General features: G+C 58.1%; 1 protein-coding gene across 1 annotated transcript in view; it reads right to left on the bottom strand.

The window, feature by feature from the left end:
• Positions 1-3,199: 3,199 nt before the first annotated feature.
• The window catches only part of KCNG2 (potassium voltage-gated channel modifier subfamily G member 2), a 42,936-nt gene continuing 31,414 nt past the window's right edge, over positions 3,200-14,721 (bottom strand). Inside the window, exon 3 of the mRNA XM_060119475.1 lies at positions 3,200-4,000. Coding sequence (XP_059975458.1) covers positions 3,200-4,000 — 801 coding nt within the window. The remainder of the gene's footprint in view (positions 4,001-14,721) is intronic.

Here is a 14,721-nt window from a genome sequence, read left to right as displayed (position 1 = left end):
TGTGGCCTTGTGAGTGGAGTCGGAGTGGGGGGTCCAGGGCAGAGTAAAGGACCAGTCTCATCCTCGTTCACCTCAGGGGACCCCAGGGAAAGGCTGGGCCAGCGTCTCCTCCTTGGGGGACAGTTCTGGCCCCCGTGAGACCGGGGCTGCTCCCTCAGGCCCCCGGGGACAGTGACCGCCCTGTGCCAGCAGGGCCAGGCGGGGGGAGGTGGTGGCGCCCTGGTCTCTGCCAGTTCACACAGCTCCCTTAACAACGGGATGCCTCAAAAGGTTGCGGAGTGTCTCCTTTAAAGGCCAAAAGAAGTGTTTCAAGGAAAACCGGTAATTCTGTATAGCAAGTAGGGTTGGATCCCTTTGTACCGAGCAGTTTTTTTTTTTTTTCACGGAGAGTATTTATGCTGAGAGCAAGACCAAAAAAATCAACAAAAGTCGAAATACAAGGAAGTGATATATTTTAAGTTTTTTCAGTGAGTCACCCCAGCCTGTAGCGCTGGCCTCGGAGAGTCTGAGTGAGCTGATCAAAAGGTGGTGACATCCGGTGTGGCCGCCCCAGGCAGCAGGGAGCCTCGGTGTGGACCCTGGAGCCCATGTACTGAATCACACAGGACAGGGGTCCTGCTCTGGGGGTAGATTCTGTTTTCCTTCTGATAATGTGTTAATTGAAAATAACTATTTTAATTAAAAAATTAATGCCGTAGAAGTTCAAATACTAAAAAAACAAAAACATACATGAAGGTGCCTTCTGGGGACTTCACTAACGAGCCAAGAAACGGCACTGAACAGCCTCCTGTGTCCTCTGCGGAGCGAGCCCTGGAGCCGCCCGGCAGACACAGCAGAGGGAGCTGCTTCACAGGCCCAGCTGCTGCGCGGCCAGGAGAGCTCGGAACCCCGCGCTCGGGGCGCGGCCACGCACCGGGGAAAGGGCAGACGGTGTTAACAGCCCCACGAGAAGTGGGGCTTCTCGTGAAACAAACATGAAGGTCACTTTTTCCCCCGAACCCTACATGTCCTCTTTATTTTCATGCCTCGTCCTCTCGACACGGACAGCAGTTTGGAAATGGGAACAAAATGGTGCTGCTGCTCCAGCTCCTGGGGTGCGCGAGAAAGGTCCTCTCATCCACGTGAGCTTCCGAAAGCTCTGAGCAGACCAAGAGCTGCAAACGGTGCCGGCACCCTGCCCACAGCTCTCGAGCTGCCCTCGCCACCCCAGCCCTGGTATCCAGCTGGCCAAGAAGAAACTGTATGTGGGGGGGGGGACGCATTTTCCCCGAAGATAAGGGGTACAGGAATTGGGGCTATTTTGGAAGCAAATATGGGGGTTTCTGACGCTCAGCACTGACAGTGGAGCGTGTTCGGCCCTGGAGCTGCCCCGTTCAGTCTGAGTAGCGCACGCGGGTCAGATGGGGGTGGGGGAGGGGGGCCCAAGGGAGGATGCACAGCCTGTGCAGAAAGCAGCCCCGAGGGGAAGGGGAGTGTTGGCTGGTTCCTGGAATGTCACAGACACAAGTCACCCCCTTAAACGCTTTACAGACGTTCTGGGGTCACCCAGAGAGCTCGGGTGGGGACCAGGATCCCGCATCTTGGGGCTGTGGAGCCAGAGGGTTCTTCGGGATCACTCTGGTTTTACCGGTGGGGAAACTCAGGTGCACAGGAGTGTGCCTGGCCCACTCAGCCTGCCCACTGGTTTGGTGGCCAGAGCAATCAAAACCCGGTGCCCCCACGTCAGCGAGCCGTGAGTCGGCGGGAACTGACCATCCCTCTCTGCACAGCACTTGGGGGGCTGAGACGGCTGCATTCGCAGACTCCGTCTCCTGTCCTCCCTCCTGCCGTGCTTTTGAGCGTTTCCAGCAGGTGGCCAGGGAGGCAGGGATGGCGACACCACGTCTTGCGGGAGGCGCAGGGCTGTTCCACCGCCGTGTCTCCAGCCTGGGTTTCCTGGGCGTGCAGGAGGGAGCAGGCCGGTGGGGACCTGGCCAGTTCCCGGCCCCCAACCCAGATGGGCAACCGAGGCCACAGCCAGTGGAGCCTGCCAGAGCGCAGACGGAGGGACCGTGGCGGGGGGGGGTCGGGGTGGCGGTGGGGAGATGGAACAGACAAGCCAGCGGCTGGCGCTCTGCCCGCGTGGTGGGCAGTGGGTGTACTCCGCCCCTCCCCACACACCCGCGGTTCCCAGCAGGACGGCCGACGGGCACCCCATCCCGTGACCCGAGGTGGCCTCTGGTCTTGCAGGGCGCCTGGGTGCCCTCAGAGCCACTGCAGCGAGAGCGGGGGAGGACAAGGGACAGCTGCCTTGGGTCACTCCACCGCTGACCGAACCCTTGGAGGGAAAATCGGCGAGGCCTCCCCGCCCCGCAGGAGGAAGCGGTTTCTTCCCAGACAACCAGCTGTGCTGGGTGCAAAGCGATGTGTCAGCACAGATTCCTCTGGCCTCCAGAGAAGCAGCTCAGTCACCCCGGGCGGGGCCGGGGCGCCCGAGGGGAGGGTGGGGCCAGCTGACGTGCAGGCCTTCAGATTTGCCAGGCGTTTTCAGGGGCGAACAGGTGAGGACGGAGCCCGGAAGATCCCCACGGAGCTCGTGCCAGGGAAGGGAGGTCAGAGGTCAGGGCTGGGACACCCCTCCCCGAAGGGACTGGGGTGCTGTGAGCATCAGTGTCACACCTCTGTCCCTATCGCTTGGCAGCGACGTGGGCTTCTGCAGATGTGATGGGGAGACGCCCTCTGATGGGCATGGCCCACTGTGGGTGACACGGTGGGCGCAGGAAGGGGCTGTGCCCTCTCCCAGCCCCACTGCGCCCCACCAGCGACGAGCAGGGGAAGGTCAAGGTGAGGCCTGGGGACGAGTGTGGCCTTCTGGCATCTGCTACAGGCTTGGAGCTTCTGGGATTGTTGAATTTACTTTTAGCCGGCCATCATGGAGTCCAAAATCCAGAGACAAAAGGAAAGCGGAGAACAGGCTGGTGACGCTCCTTGGAGTTCAACTCTTTACTCAAAGCACAGGATGGCTGTGACCCCCGATTCAGGCCGGGGTCAGCCCCGGGCCAAGTTCTGGGCTGTGCGGGGCGAGCAACATGCACGGCAAAGGGAGCCGGGCCCCCAAAGTCGTCCCTGTCCCTCCGTGCGCAGCGGGAGGTGAGAATGCGGTTCTGGTCCTGGAGCTCCGGGGGAGCAGCCTCTTCACCGGTGCCGCGTCCCCTCCGGGTCAGGGCGGCCCCGCGGATGCCCACAGCCCGGCCATGGAGTCCCCGGCCCGGCCGGCACCGTCGGGGCCCTGCGAGCCGTCGTCCTCCGCGGCAGAGGCGCAGGCAGAGGCGGAGTGCGTGCTGTCCTCGCGCAGGGCGGGCTCGGGGCTGGCGGCACGCTGCTGCTGCTGCTTGAGCTCTGAGTAGGAGCGCGAGAAGGTGTGGAAGATGGAGGTGACCGGGAAGGCCATGAGCAGGATGCCGCTGAGGATGCTGCTCAGCGCCACCACCTGCCCGGGGAGGCTGCGCGGCACCATGTCGCCGTAGCCCACGGTGGTCATGGAGATGACGGCCCACCAGTAGCTGGCCGGCACGCTGGAGAAGTCGCGGCGCGCGCCCAGCTCGCGCTCGGCCAGGTGCACGAGGGGCGCAAAGAGGGCCATGGCCACGCAGAGGAAGAGCAGGAGCAGCCCGAACTCGCGCGCGCAGCGGCGCACGGTCAGGCCGAGCGAGCGCAGCCCCAGCGAGTGGCGCGCCAGGCGCATCACGTAGAGCACGCGCAGCGCGCGCAACAGCCGCAGCGCCAGCCCCGCGCGCTCCAGCAGCTTGTTGCCGCCCGTGCCCGGCCGCGCCGCCAGGCCCACGAGCAGCGACACGTAGAAGGGCAGGATGGCCAGGATGTCGATGATGTTGAGCGGTGTCCGCAGGAAGGCGCACTTGCTCTCGGCCTGCAGCGAGCGCAGCAGGAACTCGAAGGAGAACCAGGCCACGCACACCGTCTCCAGCACGAACAGGCCGCGGCACTTGGGGGAGCACTCGCCCTGGGGTGGGGAGAGGGGGACACGTGTTGGGGGCAGGGGGGCCCGTCCCTCCCGGGCTGCCCGTCCTCCTGACGCCCACCCGTGCCCATGTGCCACTGCAAGGGCAAGGGTTGCAAACCAAAAAAGCCCAATTCCTGTAAAAAAAAAAAAAAAAAAACCAACAACACAAAAATTGACTGGGAGCTTGCTTCCCACAGGAGAGCAATCAGAGCTCAGCTGACCAGCTCCTCAGCAAAACCAGAGAAAATCGTTAAAAAACAACCATTTAAAGCCTCTGGAAACACTCCTAAGGACAAGAGAAAATGAAAAATGTATTCAAGAAAATCTGTGGAAATTGGTTTAAAAAGGAGAGTCTTTGGTATTTGAACTGAGACTCCCCCGGCGTCCCAGCTCAGCAGGGAGGGGGCTCCAGTCCGGAGGCTGCAGCCACGAACACGGGGCTCCCTGTCCCCGTGGGCTGAGTCCCCGGGGAGTGTGGCTGGGAAAAGGGGCACCTACTCGCATACAGCCCCCACTCCTGCAGTGGAATGGAGGCTGTACCTTGAGAATGCCGGGACCCCCTGAGCCCTCGCCCCAGCTTGTGAGGGTGGTTCCGTGGCAGGAGAGACGACAGAGAGGACCTCGGCCCGCTGGCTCCCCGTCTCTCTGCAGGGCACTCAGCTCAGAGAATGGGGGTCACCAAGGAAGGAGCTTGCCACTGCCCCACCCCCAGGCCCAGAGCCCTGGCACAGAGGTGTTGTGTAGGGGAGACGCAGACTGTAAGAGAGATGCCCCTGATCATCTCCCAGAGGAACTGACTTCATTTGCAACAGAAAGTGGTGAAGTTCAAACCCAAGGGTGCTCTCAGGAGTGGTAGAGGCTGCAGGGAAGGGAAACAAGAGGATGTTTGTGGACCTAATGCAGACCCAGCCCAGGCTGCGGGGCGGCCAGTCTGCAGGAGAGAATGGGGTACATGGAGGAGCCCTCCTGGGCTCAGAACAAACAGCAGCACTGACCTCAGAACCTCTTCCATCCTAAGAGCCACAATGTGGCTGGATTGGTTTCTAGAGGAATTTATGCCCAAGGGCCGTTGAAAACAACAGAGCAATCAGCCAGCAATTAGAGGACTTTCAAAGTTCGGTCCAGGAAAGAGACCCAAGTGCTACCAAAACCAGTGTCCTCCCAGGGTGACTGGGCCTCTGAGAGGAGCAGCGCCAAGGGCTGAACACCTGTGCGTGCGTGCGTGCGTGCATGTGTGTGTGTGTGTGTGTGTGTGTGTGTGTGTGTGTGTGTGTGTGGCAGGGGGCAGGGCAGGAACAGACTTCACTAAAATAATCCAACCAATCACTAAACAAGCAAATGACAGTAACGTGCCCTGAACTGGGGGGCAGGGGAAGGCAATATCCAGTGTTCCTAAATTGTATTGTCTAAAATGTCTAGTTTTCAATAAAAAATTATAGGACAGGCAAAGAAACAGTGAAGTATGACCCATACATCAGAAAAGAAATCAGGCAACAAAAACTGCCTATGAGAGTGACGCAATGTCAGATTTAACAAAAAGTTTCAAAATTGCCATTATAAATACATTCACAGAACTAAGGAGAACTTGATTAAAGAAATAGTGGAGGGCTTCCCTGGTGGCGCAGTGGTTGAGAGTATGCCTGCCAATGCAGGGGACATGGGTTCGTGCCCCGGTCCGGGAGGATCCCACATGCCTCAGAGCAGCTGGGCCCGTGAGCCATGGCCACTGAACCTGCGCATCCGGAGCCTGTGCTCCGCAACGGGAGAGGCCACAACAGTGAGAGGCCCGCGTACCGCACACACACACACACACACAGAAGTAGTGGAAGGTATGATGACCATCCGTTGCATCAGATGGAGAATGTCAATAAAGAAACATTTAAAAAGAACCAAGTGGAAATTTTGAAGTTGAAAAGTACAGTAACAAAAAATTCACTCTAGGAGCTCAGCAGTGGATGTGAACTGTCAGAGAAAAAGGGTTTGGTGAACTTGAAGATCGACTGGTGACAATTACGCAGGCTGAGAACAGAGGGACGCAAGGATCGTGCTGGAACCAAGGAATCCAGGTACCAGCAGGAGGGGGAGAGGAGAGGAGGAGAAGAGTGTTTGAGAAACCGTGGCTGAAAACTTCCAAATCTATTGAAAAACAAGGACCTTACACACCCAGGAAGCTCCCTGAGCTCCAGCAGGGAAAAGACATCACAGGAAAAATGCTGACCTCCAAAGACAAGGAGGAAAGCTTGGAAGCAGCAGAGACAGCGATAGGTCACCTGAGAGCTCACTCTAGTGAGATTACGCCTACGTCTCAGCAGAAAGCAGTGGGCAATGTGTTCAAAGTGCTCAGAAGACACCCAAGAATCCTACATCCAGCAATGCTGTCATTAAAAAATGGGGTGACATAAAGACTTGCCCAGATAAACAGAACAGAGCTGCCTTACAAAAACTCTAAAGGAAGGTCTTCAGGCTGAAAACCAGTGATCCCAGAGTCTTCTTAGATGTGATACCAAAAGCAGGAGCAAACAAGGTAAAATAGATGAATTAAACTTAATCAAATTTAAAATGTAATCGCTTCAAAGGACACTGTCATGGCCTGAACTGCTCCTCTTCAAAATCCTTCTGTTCAAGCCCTGTTAGTACCTCAGAAGGTGACTTTCTGGAGACGAGGTCTTTAAAGACAATCCGCAGAACGGGAGGATATGTTTACAAATCACATACGATAGGGACTTGTATCTAGAATATAGAAAGAATTCCTGCAACTCAACCATAAAAAAGACAACCCAATTTAAAAAATGGGCAAGGGATCTGAATAGACCTTTCTCTAAAGAAGATACACAAGTGGCCAAGAAGCGCATGAAACGGGGCTCAACACCATTAATCATCAGGGAAGTGCAGATCAAACCCACTCGAAGGTCCCACTTCACACCCACCAGCATGGCCAGAATGAAAGGGCAGACAACAAGGCGTGGCTCCCACCGGGCGTGAGGGGACCCGGGGCCTGGCACTGCCCCCACCTGGCTCACGTCCCTCTGAGTCCCCGCCCAGCAAGAAGTGGTGAGCTTCCATCGCACGCAGACTAGAGGTGAGGACCCGCCCGGTGGTCCCAACAGGGAGCAGGTCGTGGTTCAGAAGACATGTGCAGCGCTGGCCTCGGTGCCCTGAGGACGCAGAGGTGAGCAGGACCCCGCAGGGCTGCTCCCCAAGCCGGACACCAACTTGTCAACGGGGAAGCTGGGGCGCCCCGACTCCCGCAGACCTCTCCGATTTGCACTTTCTGAGCCAGCCGCCCAGTGCCCAGGGCGATTTACGTGTATCGAGCGGAGCCTGGCGTTCTCACTAATGAGCTGTCTGAGCCCAGCGCCTTGGCCTCTGCATCAGTCGCCCTCCTGGTCGTGCGCCTGGAAAAACCGGCCATGTGCTTACTTCCCCACATGGCCCCGGACATGAGGGTGGGCCCCGGGGAAGGTCACAGCTTTAGGATAAACCCCTGAATGTCACTGGGTAGGTCCATCCTCAAACAGAGGTGATGGCGGCTCCAGCTGGATGAAGGGCTCCCACCCCATCTGGGTCTCGGACCCGCTCCGTGGGGCGCACAGGTGGAAAAGCCGAGTCCGCTCCCGAGCAGCGGGGGTTGGGGGGCGCTCCAAGCCCCGAGGGTGAGCCTGGGGCACACCCTTGTCAGGCTCTGAGGGGTTGCAGCACCTCCCAGGTGGCGCCGATGCCCCGGCCTGTGACGCCCTGGCACGGGCCCAGGACAGGAGCCGGCAGGGGCATCCCACTGGGCCTGGGGCCTTAGGACACAGCAGCTCCAGGAAAACTGGATTTAGGCAGGAAGACGCAGCTGGGGCCACGTGGACTGACAGGGTTGGAAACCCTGGGTGGGGGAAGGGGACCCTCTGGCCGGTGAGCGGGAGGGGAGGCTGGAGCCCCGGGTCGTACCTACCTCACCTGCTCAGGACTCTGATGACCTCAGCCCAAGGGGTGCTTGGGGGTCCCGTGACCCACCGCCCCAGGAGCACCCCCGACGGTGCCCCATCGTCCGGGCCGACCTAGGGCTCCGGGTCCCCCATCATCCCTGGCCCCCCTTCAGGTGGGCTGCGGCCACGTGTGCTGGTGGGGGGAGGGACACAGGCCCCGCCCCCCCGCCCCCCCCGCCCCCCCCCCGTGCTGGAGGAGCGACCCCAGTGCACCGGCCTGGAGCCAGAGCCATCCGACCCGGTGGGTCTGGGAAGAGGCGCACTGCAAGCGGTTCCCCTCGCCCCCTTAAGGACCAGCCAGGAGGCTCACTGGAGGCAGCTATTTCTGGAACTTTGAGTCCCGAAAATGACGGTGATTTATCACAATTTGACACATCTGGCCTATTTGTCCAAAACTGGGTCAGCGGTAAATCTGTGTTCCGCTGGTTCACCCACTTCTGAAGGCCCCATGCCTGCACTTCCACTGACGCCGGCGATTAGGCTATGGCTGCCCCGCACCGGCTGCTGTGCGCCCGAGCCGGGGGGACCTTCCACACCCCGCCTGCCCGGCTCGAGGCTGGGCTCCATCGTCTGCTCTGTGTGCCCTCTGCTCCCCCGGGGGCTGACAATCGGGGCCGTACGGGGCGTCTGCTAACGGCTGCCGCCCCGCGAGCTGTCGGGGCGGGAGGGGAGGGCTCGGGTCTCGGGGGCTTGAGGGGGACACAGAGACTCCGGAGTGGTCATTTCCGGAGGGAGAGAAGGTGGGCCCTACACCCTGGGATGGTCGCGGGCGGTGGGGGACCTCTGTGTCTGGTCTCAGTGGGTGGGACCGTCTCACCTCCACACCACCCTTCGCGTCCCCCGGGGGTGTTCCCGTGAGAACTGCAGGGCCACCTCTGACCCCAGGAAGACGGCCTGGAATGTGCCAGAGCCACTCAAATGGACCAGCGACCCCCAGAGCCCAGGGAAAGGGCTCCCCATTCAGAATCACAAGCACCTTTCGGCTCCGCAGAGGAAACACAGGAGCAGCGAAGGGAATCCCAGGACCCAGAGCCCCTTTCTCTGGCTGGGCCGCTACCACACTGGAGCCCTGACCCCCTCTCGGCCCCTCCACCTCCGGCCACCCGTGGGTGCGGGGAGCTGAGGACGCAGCATCTGCCGTAAGGAACCCCTGGGCTCCGCAGGCTGGACCACGCGTGACCATCACAGGCCCGCCACTCACCGGGACCAGGTGCATGGGGTTCTCACTGGGGGTGCAAGAGCCGGGCTGGGGGTGGGAGGCAGGGTCCCCCACAGGCAAGGGGGTTCCTGAGGAGGGGGCAGAAGTGACAGGGAGGTGCGTGTGGCCCAGGACTGGCCTCGGCGGCTGTGGAGCCCTGGGGTGGCCTGGTCGTCCTCTAGGGCAGGAGGCCAGAAGCACAGCTGTGGGGCTGAGGTGGCAGCTGGATGAGGGTGGGCAGGGCCCCCAGCACTGGAGGCGGGGCCTTCTCCCCAGGCTGCAGCTCCCCCCCGCACAGCCTGCACTGGTGCCCCTCGTGGGCTCCGCCAGGGCTCCCGTGAGGCACCGCCACCTCCCCCAGGGCCCTGGGTCCTGTCTGGTCCCACGGGAGACTTCCCTTCCGGGGAAAGGCCGCAGGACGCCGCGCCCCCTCCCCCGGGACGGGATCTCGGCACCAGCCTGAGGGTCTGTGCGTGATGCTCCGGCAGGCGCTGCCCTGGGCACTGGGCCCCTCCCCCTCCTTCAGTTTGTTGTGCTTCTGGAAGAGGCACTGGGCATCCTTCAATTACTTGTGGCTCAAGAACCAAAGGCCAGCTGCCCCCAAGGAAGCAGCTATGTCACCACGGCGTCGAGTCTGAGCGGACCACAGACGTGGACGCAGGGCAGCGGGCTGTGTGGCCACACTGTCCACGTCCCTGCACATCCAGAAATCGCGAGGCCACACATCAGATTCCGTGCCGGACTGCAAACCTTACGTGGATGCTATTAGCCACTGTCACCGAAAAACCAACCAAACGGAACTGCTAGCGTCCCTCCAGGGCTGTGGCAGCCTCTGGCTGGTAGACAAGAACATTTTCATGTTTATCAGAAATTGCTGAGCTGTTCCCCTCAGGAGCTCCGTAATTCACCCGCTTCCCCACCAGGCCAGGGTCACGGGGGCCACTGCCCCAGGCCAAGGATCGAGAGGGGCCCAGAACACTGGGCAGAGTACGAATCGGTACGAACGTCTCACAGATACGTCTGAAAAGCCTTCACAGGGTGCGTACCCTTCGACCTGGAAAGCCCGATTCTCAGGGACCGTCAGACACGTGCCCGCGGGCTTTCCTGGAAGGACACGCGCTCCGGTGCGGCCGGGGGCGGAGCCACCGCTGCCAACCCCGAGGCCCCCGCGCCGCCTCTTTACAGCCAGGCCGTCCCCACACCCCAACCTGGCAACCACGGATCCCTCTGCCTTTTCCAGAACGCCTCATAAACGGACTGACACGGCGTGTAGACTTTTGAGTCTGCTTTTCCCACATCGTGTCCTGAGACTCATGCTGCTTTGCTCTCTATTGCCGACGGCTTGCTGCACGGATGTGCCGGTTACCCCTGCACCCGTGGGTGTGCATGGCGCTGCTTTCCAGTCTGGGGCTGATGCAAGCAGCTGGGGGGCTTTCGTGGAGACACACTTCCGTTTCTCTTGGATAAATACCTAGGGGGGGTGCTGACCCCGTGTAACTGCACTCAATCATTCTACAAGCTTTTTTGTGGATTTCTTGGGAATTTTTTGTGTGTTCATAGTTTTATTGCTTCCTTTCCCATCGTACGTATACTTGTCTTTCTTTTTCTTGCTTCATTGCACAGGGTAGGACTTCTAGAACGATGCTGACTAAATAGGCTTTATTCCCAATGGCAGGGAGAAGGCACTGTCATTTATCTTTCATCATTACATATGTCATCAGCTGTAGGTTTTTTTAAATAGGTGTTCTCCAGCAGGTTAAAGAAATTCCCTCTATTTCTAGAATTGAATGTTTTTGTTTTAATTGTGAATGGATATTGAATTTTGTCAAACACTTTCTCCACGTCTATTGAGATGACCAGATGGTTTTTCTTCTTTGCTGTGTTAATATTGTGAATTACATTGATTGATTTTCAAAAGTTGAACCAGGCTTGCTTTCCTGAAAAATTCCACTTAGTCATGATGTGTTCCCCTTTGTATACATTGCCGTACTTGATTTATTAGCATTTTGTTGGAGTTTTGCATCTATGTTCATGGGAGACACTGGTCTGTGTTTTTTTTTTTCTTTCCTGTGGTGTCTTTGTCTGGTTTGGTGCCAGGATAATACTGGAAGGGTTCTATTTTCTGGAAGAGCTTGTGCAGAACTGGTATCATTTCTTCCTTAAACTTTTGGTAGAATTCACCAGTGAAACCATCTGGGACTGGAGTTTTCTTTTTGGAAGGTTTTAAACGATGAATTAAATTTCTGTCATCAGCAAGGTTATCTACGCGTTCTTGAATGAGTTCTGGTGACTGAACATGTTTTTAATATTTTTGTTTTATGAAACAAAAAATATAGACTTATAAAGGAAAAAACAGTATTCCTACCACGACGCATCTCCCAGGGGCAACAGTTTTCAGTTATTCCTTCTGATAGTTACTTCCATACTTTTAAATAATGTGCTTACCTGACTACTTATTGATGTAGTAACTGTATACATTTCTATGACTTTGTGTAGCTGAGGATTCGGTTCTCTGACACCATCCCCACCGCATCCATGATCCCTTTCCTCTAGATAAACAGTGGGGTCACATGCTTTGAGGTAAAATCTGTAGCTACTAAGATAAGGTGGAGACGCTTCACTGCTGAGCCAGGTTGTGGGCTACGCTGCATTACATTCTTTTCCCTCGTAAAATGTTTTATTTTTTTCCTCAAGTTTTATGGCCCTGTTCTAAAGTTGCTTAGCTTGCTGTAAATCATGGTATTTTCTCCACATTGAAAACACACCAGACGGTTCTGTTTCCTTTCCAAGGCCTGCCTCCCCTTGCAGGGGCCTCTGCCCTCTTGCTGTGCACTGCGGTCCGCAGCGGCTCTCAGCTCCTCTCTGTTTGGGGCTCTCTGTCCACCTTGATACGCGGTGTCTCCTCTTCAGTTTACTCCATTTTTCTGCCCAAGCGCGTCCTCTGGCACCCCCCTGAGAGGAGGTACGCGGCGGGTACATCTTTGAGCCTTTGCATGTCTAAAGAGTCCTTACTCTACCTCCATGCTTGACTGCTCTGGCCCGATGTAGGCGATGGGCAGGAAGTCCATTTCCACTCGGAAGTCTGAAGGGGCTGCCCCATGATGTCCAAGCTTTCAGTGCTGCTGGTGAAGCTTAACACTGACACGGAGAAGTGCTTACATCTCAGTCAATGCATTTCCAACCAAAGGGACCGTGTAGCTGGCAGAGGTCAGAACCCAAACATGGCCAGCTGGGCCTCCCGAGCCTGCCCCCCTGAGGCCGCCCAGAGTTCCTCCTCGAGGTCCATCTGAGGGCCACCCCGAGGTCTGCCCCAAGCTCCCTCCCCCGAGGTCCAGCGCCGTGGGGACTGTTCACCCATCACGATTCCCTCTCTTGCGGAAGTTCTTGGGTGTCTTCTCGGGGCTGGTCAACCCAGGACCCAGGCCCTCACGTCCCAGAGACTCGGGGTCCCCGTGTCCTCCTCTCGGTCTGCTCCTCATGATCCCCTCCCGGTGATGGCTGCCCTCCTGGCTCGACCCCCGACTCCTCCCCTCCCCCCACCTCCCCACGTCGTCTCTCAGCGCCCCCTAGACGAGCGCCAACCCTTCCAACCAGGCGCTGCGATTACATCTCAGGGCCACTCTCACCCCTGCTGGCTCTGTGGACGCGGCCCTTCCCCTCGGGCCTCCACAGGTACCAGTGAGGCCCCTTGGGGTCTCCTGTTTCCTTCAAGCTCCACCTTCGCCCATCTTTCCCGTGGGCTTCCTTTCCCAACAGGCTTCTCCTCCTCTGAAGGCCGAGGCACCATGTGGAAGCTGCCTGCACCACGGGCCCGTTGGCCGCCGGGCTTCGCAGGTGAAAAGCTGGGGCGGCGGCCGCGTCGAGGTCCCGATGCCGGCAGGTGGGACTCCCCCCCGTCGGGAGAAAGCGCCTCCAGAGGAGGGTTGTCCAGGTGCCTGCGGCGGGGTGCGGGGTGGCTGAGGTCGGTCATGGCAGGCTCTCCCACACCCTACATGGCTGCACCCCAACCTGCTCCCGGGCTCAGGGCTCCTGGGGGAGCAGGCGGCCGGAAGCAGCACCGTTGGGACAGTGGGAGCACAGGGGACAGGTCAGGCTGGCTCCACACCAGGGGCTTCTGGACACCAAGTGGTTTTGGAACTGTTCTCGGAAGGTGCGGCCCCCACGGCCCAGTCCTCACTCGACACCGACCCTGCTTTGATTTCCTAGTGAAAATAAACAGCCGGCCGGCTTTCTTCAGTAGCAGAGGCTGAGGGGTGGCCAGCGGGGGGGCAGCAGAGGCCTGGCCTGGCTGCACCTCCAGCCCCTGCTTCGTTCTCATTTCAGAGCATCAAAGATTCAGCGGCATTCGTCCTGCTAAGGAGCCTGCTGACCCTTAGACTGTGTGCCATCCCTCTTTGTAGATAAACCCAGGCGTGAGGACGAGGAGAGGAACAGGAGCTGGGCCGACTCGTAACTGCGAGGGCAGCGCTGAGCTCAGCCTGAACGCCTGTCGCCCCGGCCTGAGGGATCCGACCCCAGGGAGCGTTCCACCAAAGACCCCGAGGCTTGCAGGTTCTCCCTGTGTTTATCTAGGGTGTAATTAGACTCTTAAAATGCTCACGTCCCTTTGCTGCCTGTGTGCGCTCTGGACAGATTCTCATCCCTCCCTCCATCCATCGCGGACCTTGTGTCTGGCAAAACAGCCAAGCCAAGCTGTCGTCTGCAGCTGGGGCATCAGCAGGGTCACGAAGCCACCCTGTCACAGACTGGACACTTGAAAGGGTAAAGGTTTGTCCTAACTAGTCACTCATTAACAGCTTTGTGTGCGGATCTCCTTTTTGCCGCCCATAAGTACCTTAAGGAAAATACTTACGAACTCATTTCACCAACTCCAAATTTATAATAGTTTGAGCTGAACTGAGGTTTATTTTTTCCGGTTACCTATGGTAACAGGCTCTTGTAGTACAAATGGATAATTAGGAGAAGGAATATCAAATCCACTTAAGAGAACAAATGGTTACAAAGATCAAACAGTCATTTACATAGAAATAATGAATGTACTCATTTCAAATCGTCTGCACTGAAGCCGAACTGTCAATTCACTTTCCTGGCAACAGCCCACGAACCAGTTTTGTGGGGTCACACGGAAAGAAATGAAGACACCTTGGTTACGACGTACTCCACCCTCTGCCTGGCTGGAATGCGCCTGTCTCCCCATTGGACCCACCGGCATCTTCTGGTCCCTCCTGGGAACGACGTGCCCGCCAGATGCTGGAGGGGTTCAGGAACCAGACAGACCCGCAGCCACCAGCATCTTCACACTCGGAAGCCTGAGGAGTGAGACCGCTCGGTGCTCACAGCTGCGAGCACGTCTGAGCTACAGGATGTTCACTCATCCTTTCAACCAGCTCGCTGAGTGTGAGCACTGGGCATCCTGGCCCCAGGGCCCCGCCATCCTCGCGGGAGCGACCCACGTGAGCCGCAGACAGACACAGACGAACAAGATGATCGCAGACAGCGACACCGCCCATGAATTAGTGAAGAGGGCGTCCATCTCAGGGGAGAGCAGT

This window comes from Mesoplodon densirostris, chromosome 15 (genome assembly GCF_025265405.1).
Source record: "Mesoplodon densirostris isolate mMesDen1 chromosome 15, mMesDen1 primary haplotype, whole genome shotgun sequence".
Taxonomy (NCBI): Eukaryota; Metazoa; Chordata; class Mammalia; order Artiodactyla; family Ziphiidae; genus Mesoplodon; species Mesoplodon densirostris.
The sequence above is the reverse complement of the archived record's forward strand: the minus strand, read 5'-3'. Positions and strand labels throughout refer to the sequence as shown.